A 7,058-nucleotide genomic window follows, 5' to 3' on the forward strand; every position below is an offset into this window, starting at 1 on the left:
GTATTTCTGTTTCTCTCCCCTCTATCCTTCTATCTAAATCTCTTATCTCTCACTCCTCAAGAGTACCCTGAATGTGGAAGCCGGTCCCCCAGCTGCGCTCCCACACAAGTGTCCTAGCTTGAGTTCTGTTGCCGTGATAAACACTGTAATCAAAAGCAAATTGGAGAGAAAAGGGTCAATATGGCTTACACACCCGTTCATAGTTCGCAGTTGATCACTGAGGGAAGGCGGGGCAGGAACTGAAGCAGAGGCCGTGGAGGAGCGCTGGTTCACTCATGGTTCACTCATGGTTGTTACCCATGGTTCACTCAGCTTGCCTTTCCATACGACCCACCTGCCCGGGGTGGCACCTGCCCGGGGTGGCACCGCCCACAGTGGGCTGCTCCCTGCCACATCAATCGTCAATCAAGGAAATGCCCCACAGGTCGATCTGATGGAGACATTTTCTCAGTTGAGGGTCCTATTCCCACATGACCCTAGCTGTGGCAAGTTAGCAAAATACTAATCTACACACCAAGCAAGACTGGACTCCTGTTCTTACTTTTGTTTTTCAGTTTTCCCACGCCGTAATTTTGATAACAGGATTGATTTGCTTGTTTGTTTGTTTTGTTCTTGTTTTTTTCGAGACAGGGTTTCTCTGTGTAGCTTTGCGCCTTTCCTGGAACTCTCTTGGTAGCCCAGGATTGCTTTTTTAATGAGCACCAAGAATGTTAAGTACCTAATTTGCTCAGTCTGAGCCGTGAAAGAGTAAGCCTCTGGCGCCACCTAGTGGACAAATGGGTATTGACTACCTGATGAGAAAATTTACAAGTTTGAGAGTGCGGCGAGATAACTTGATGCTTTTATTATCTGTCCCGAATCCAAGGTATGAGGTTGAAAATGGCCACAGCTATAGGAATTTTCAAAGGAAGCTAGTCTCTTTTCTAAGTGTACAGAATGTGAACCTTAGCCATTGTTAGAACTTTTGCACCTCATAGCAAGGGGATGGAGCCACCCTAAACGCCCTTCATCAGATGGGTGATGAAAATGTGGTATGTACACAAGATGGAATATTATTTATCTGTAAAACAATGAAATGATCAAATTTTCAGGAAAATACCTGGTTCTGGAAAGTACATGAAGCAATGTCACCCAAACCCAAAGGGGGAAAAGCTCATGTTCTCCATCATATGCAGATTCCAGCCGATCATATGTACATGCATGTGTGCAAACAGGTGTGAGTGTGGGCACCATACAACAAGGTAGAGCAAGAAGGGTGACGTCAGGTAAGGAGGGAAAATGGAATGCAGAACGGAGTTACAAGAGAGAATAGAAAGATTTTTCCCCTACTTTCAACTGTCGTGTGTGTGTGTGTGTGTGTGTGTGTGTGTGTGTGTGTGTGTGTGTGTGTGTGTGTGTGTTGGATAAATACATAAAAACTAGCTTTGGCTTTAGTAGATTTTTGTTATGGATAATTGCATAAAATGCAATTTACAGTGAAAGTGTAAACACTGGGCAAAGCCCTATGGTTTACGATCAGCATAGACATTCTAACTGTGTGGATGCTCACATGGCTTCAGACGTTCTAACTACGTGGATGCTCATGTGACTTCAGCGTTCTAACTGTGTGGATGCTCATGTGGCTTCAGTCATTCTCACTATACAGATACCGAGATGGATGGCTTGGGAGTGGGCAAGCGTTTGAGTGGTTTCCTTAAACCCAGCTGTGTTATATTTTGATTTGTGAGTTAAAATCAAATTAAAATAAAACGATTTTTTTTAAATGAGAGAAAATTTTTGCTATCTCAAATTCTAGATTTCATGCTCCCCTTGGACCCCTAGCTCTCTGCCTTCAGCCCCTCAAGTGCTGGGATTGCAGGGTACACCTGCAATCTAGAGCCAAGAGAGCGCGAGTGTGAACAGCTTTCCAGATATGAGCCTGCAGTAAACCACTCAGCCAGGCGTCCCCAGCCCCCCCCAAACACACACACACACACACACACACACACACACACACACACACACACACACATTTACCTAGAGGATAGTTTCGCCTGTGTGTTGACATCCCTGTGTCACCAAAATTCTAATTTACCAAGTGTTCATTGCAGTCACAGAATTCCTTGAGTTTCTCAGCATATATTTTGTCAACAACAACAACAAAAAATCCCTCTTACTTCAAAGGGAATAAGAGATTGTGTTTTTCTGAGCCAAATGTAAGTAGATGGCCATGGCCCAGGAACACTGACTCAGTTTGCCCCTGTGACAGGAAGGCAGTTACACAAACATTTTACAGTCACAGAACAAAGGGAAGTCATAAATCAAGCCTCCACCAAATACATTAGTGGGGCAGCAGGTCAGGCAGTTTACAGAAGTGGGAAGTCTCTGCTGTAGATTTCGGGTACGATCCTACTTGGGGTTGGTGGAAAACAGCAGTTTGCAGAGTTAATATATTAAAAAAAAATTTCCCCGAGTTGAAAGGACACGTGGTGTTTGGCTTTAACTGTTAACTTGACACACATGATAACCTGGGAAGAGACTCCCAATAAAGAATTCCACAGACGCAGGTGAAGCGGGGCCGAGGAGGAGGTGAAGAGCCTGGGTACTCGCAGGCGGCGGCAGCCGGCTTAAAAGCCCCGGTGCAGGCAGGCTTCCCCGCGAGAGGATTTGAGTTGGTCGAAATGAGCAATCGTAAAACAAAGAGCAATAGCACAATACATGCAGAGTGTCTATCAGAGGTACAAAGAATTTTTCGTGAAAGATTTTGTCATCAGAGTCCACATAGTAACCTATTTGGAGTGAATCTACAATACAAGCATTTACTTGACCTCCTCAAAAGAACTGTTATCAATGGAGAAAGTAACTCTGTACTCATTGTTGGGCCACGAGGATCAGGAAAGACCATGTTAATAAATCATGCTTTGAAAGAACTCATGGAAATAAGAGAAGTGAGTGAAAATGTGTTACAAGTTCACCTAAATGGACTGCTGCAGATAAATGACAAAATTGCTTTGAAAGAGATCACAAGGCAATTAAATCTAGAAAATGTAGTTGGAGATAAAGTTTTTGGAAGCTTTGCTGAAAACCTTTCATTTCTTCTGGAAGCTTTAAAAAAAGGTGACCGGGCTAGCAGTTGCCCAGTGATCTTCATACTGGATGAATTTGATCTTTTTGCTCATCAGAAAAACCAGACACTCCTTTATAATCTGTTTGACATTTCTCAGTCTGCACAGACGCCAGTAGCGGTTATTGGTCTTACATGTAGATTGGATATTTTGGAACTCTTAGAAAAAAGAGTGAAGTCACGGTTTTCTCACCGGCAGATACATTTAATGAATTCATTTGGTTTTCCACAATATATAAAAATATTTAAAGAACAATTATCTCTACCTGCAGAATTCCCAGATAAAGCTTTTGCTGAGAGGTGGAATGAGAATACTCAGTGTCTCTCAGAAGACTCAACTGTGTGTGAAGTTCTACAGAAACATTTCAATGTCAACAAAAACTTACGGTCATTACATATGCTATTGATGCTTGCTTTAAATCGAGTAACAGTATCACACCCATTTATGACTGATGGAGGCACAGCATTTGTGTAGCTTGGATTCTAAAGCAAGTATTGTACATGGTCTATCAGTCTTGGAAATCTGTCTTATAATAGCAATGAAACATTTAAATGACATCTATGAAGAAGAGCCCTTTAATTTTCAAATGGTCTATAATGAGTTTCAGAAATTTATTCAAAGAAAGGCTCATTCTGTTTATAACTTTGAGAAACCTGTGGTCATGAAGGCATTTGAGCATTTACAACAGTTGGAATTAATAAAACCCATGGAAAGAACTTCAGTGAATTCACAGAGAGAATACCAGCTAGTGAAACTACTTTTGGATAATACTCAAATTATGAATGCTCTACAGAAGTACTCCAACTGCCCTACAGATGTCAGACAGTGGGCAACATCCTCACTAAGCTGGCTTTGAACATTTTAAGTATATTTCTGTAAAGACCTAAAAGCTACTGCCCTTCAACAAGATATGTTATTACATTCCTTGTTTATAAATATTGTTTATGAGAAAAAAAAAAAGAAGAATTCCACATTGGGTTGACCCGGGAGCATGTTTGTGGGGGGTTGTCTTAAGTTAACTGATGTGGGGAGACCCAGCCCACTGTGGGCGGCTTCATTCCCTAGGCAGGCGTCCTGAAGTGTGTAAGAGCAGAGAGGATGAACAGAGTAAGCAGGCAAGCATACATCTCTCTCTGCTCTTGACTGTGGGTGGGAAGTGACCAGCTGTTTCCAATGGCTGCCTTGACGTCCCCACAATGATGGGTGTCACCTGGGATTGTAAATGGCAACAAACCCTTCCTCCCCTGTTACTTTTTTGTCGGGGTGTTTTCTCTCAGCAACAGAAATGAAAAGAGGGTGATGTCACATCAGCTACAGAGATGGACTACAATGGCCCCTGACCCTAGGTCTTCAGCTCCACGGCCCTCCACAATCAGGAAGTTCCAATCCGTTAACCAACCTTACAGAATCTTCGACACAGTGTGACTTTTTTTTTCCTGGGAATATTCAAGAACCATTGTCTCGACTGAGTCTAGGCTTCAGAGGTGCCAGATCTACAGCCCAGCATCAGCATCCCACAAGGGAGAATTTAAATTGTTGTTTAAAAGTCATTAACACATTGTGGCCTGCAGGTGTCAGCAAAGACTGACCAGGAAATGCCGCTGGCCGGAGCAACGTGGTTTTCAGGGTTCTGCCTTGTGTCTCTTTTCCCTCAGTGAGCCTGCCTGTCTGTCTGTCTGTCTGTCTCTCTCTCTCTCTTTCTCACTTGCTCGCTCGCTCGCTATTAACATGAGCTCCAAGCAAATGTAACCCTGGATATTCCTTGATGAATTTTGTCCACATCACTAACCAGTTCAAGGAGTCTGGGTTTGGATCTCACTGTGGGGAACACACAAATGCAAGCCAGGGAAGGGAGTTAGAATTCCTACTTACGTGCATCTGGCCACAGTGTCAGGAAGGCACGTCTTTACAGTCTGAAAAAGATGGAGCTGAGCAGGCAGAAAAGCAGTCTGGCGGGGGGGGGGGGGGGGGTGAGGATGTGGCTCACTTAGCAGACTGCTTTCCTTTCGTGCAGGAAGCTCTGGGTTTGATCTCCAGATGTGGTGGGGGGTCAGGAGCTCAGGGTCATCCTTGCTACCTAGAGACTTCAAGGCTAGCCTGGGCTTTATGAGACCAGGAGGTGGGAATCAAGGTAACTGAGTGGTTAAGGGTCTCCTTATGTAGCCCAGGCTGTCCTGGAACTCACTCTGTAGACCAGGCTGACCACAAACTCACAGCAATCCTCCTGCCTCTGCCTCCGCAGTGCTGGGATTGAAAGCATTCATCACCACTCCCCGCTTTAGGTTACAGCCTTTCATGGCTACCTCTAGTCTCTGGTTTTTAGAGCCACCTCGACTTTTTGATATGGCCCCTTTTCAACATTTTGTTAGTGTATTTGTGCTAACACATGCATGCTGTGGCGTGTGAGTGGAGACCAGGGGACAACTTGTGGATCGCTTCTCTTCTTCACCCTGAGGGTCCTGGGGATGGAACTCGGGTCACCAGGCTTGGGGTCAAGTGCCTTTGCCCACTGCCACCTTTCTGGCCTTATGAACTGTTTTTAAAAATATATTTTGGCCTTGTACATACACCTGAGGAAGCCCTTCTGGGTCCACTGATAGCAATTTTGGTGAACCCGCCAGGATGGTTTCTGTCATTAGAGAGGGGTTTTGTAAAATTCAGATAAAAAGACTCGGCCCAGAACTCTAGGGCTTCACCGGCGACAGTCAATAGAGTTTAAGTTGCTCCAAGGAAGACAGGTGTCTGGACGAGTCCTAGAGTTTCGGAGCTTTTAACTTCATTGATAGAGTGTACATTATCTTAAAGTCATTAATATCAATACGAACAAAGTGATCCAATTGGCTGGACATACTTAATAATTTTTCTTAGTAGGAATTATTGGTTTTGATTCTAGGAGTTTAGATCACGTTACCCTCCCCGGGGATTCCCTTGGGTAGCTTTAAAATAGGGCTCTGTCTAAAATCAGGAAACGTTTTAAGCCAAATTATTCTAGACAATAAGAGAGGCCTCTGGGGAGGCAGTGAGAATTTGGATATTTTCAAGCATGAAGACTTGCTTTGAATAAAGTAAGAGGTTTGGGTCAGTAACAATCACTGCAGAGCTGTGGTTAGCTGCAGGACATAACACTACAGGCCTCAAGATCGGCGTCCTTACCACGTAAGAAAATATACCACGGGGGATGATTACTTTTTAAACGCTTTTTAACATTAAAAAATTAAGATAGATATGAGCCAGATGTGGTGGTGCACACCTTTAATCCCTGCACTAGGGAGGTAGAGGCAGGTGGATCTCTGGGTTTGAGGCCAGCCTGGTCTACAGAGCAGCAAACAGTGTTTCCCCACCCAAGCATTTTTCCCAAGCATTCTTGACTCTCTCTGTTCCCACAGTCTCTATGCTGTAGGATTTGTTTTCACATTGGGTCTATGTGCTGCCTGTGGAAGTAGCTCCCCAGGGGCTCACCCCGAGGTCAGCCTCTCACTGTTTCTTAGATTTATTCTATCCATTTACATGATGGGGCTCAAGACACTGGGCTATCACGCCTCAAGTGTGTCTTCACAGCTGAGTCAAATGAGGTGCCTTCTAACCCAGCGCTGGGCTAACACGGTAGGGAACCTTAGTGTCTCTATGACGAGGTGCTCAGAGAATTCCTAAGCTGAAAGGAAGCATGGCTGCAGCCCACAAGGGAAGCCGCAGGACATGCAGAGTTAGATGCTTGGTGACGGCAGGAGAAAGGGGCTACAGTTAGCCAACAGGTGTTCTGAGAACAAGAGAGAGCCTCCAGAAATCCAGCTCAGAATAAACCAATGAACCATTGACCAAAGCAAAGGGAGGTCCAGGCTCCAGAAGGAATTCACCACATCCACCTGAAGAGACGGCACAGGGCCCAACTCATATCTGCTGCCAACTTCTCTAGTGAGGTTCTTAATGAAACAAAATAAAAAAGCAGGGAATTGT

General features: G+C 44.5%; 1 protein-coding gene across 1 annotated transcript; it reads left to right on the plus strand.

Annotated features, from left to right (window-relative positions):
- The first annotated feature begins 2,547 nt into the window (after window positions 1–2,547).
- Window positions 2,548–4,031, plus strand: LOC128114005 (origin recognition complex subunit 4-like). The gene is given in 2 exon segments (XM_052743845.1): window positions 2,548–3,553; window positions 3,555–4,031. Coding segments are annotated over 2 exon segments (1,299 nt in total). The 5' UTR covers window positions 2,548–2,660; the 3' UTR covers window positions 3,961–4,031.
- The last annotated feature ends 3,027 nt before the right edge of the window (window positions 4,032–7,058 follow it).

The sequence above is a fragment of the Peromyscus californicus genome, unplaced genomic scaffold, assembly GCF_007827085.1.
Source record: "Peromyscus californicus insignis strain IS unplaced genomic scaffold, ASM782708v3 Scaffold_19__1_contigs__length_69161282, whole genome shotgun sequence".
Taxonomy (NCBI): domain Eukaryota; kingdom Metazoa; phylum Chordata; class Mammalia; order Rodentia; family Cricetidae; genus Peromyscus; species Peromyscus californicus.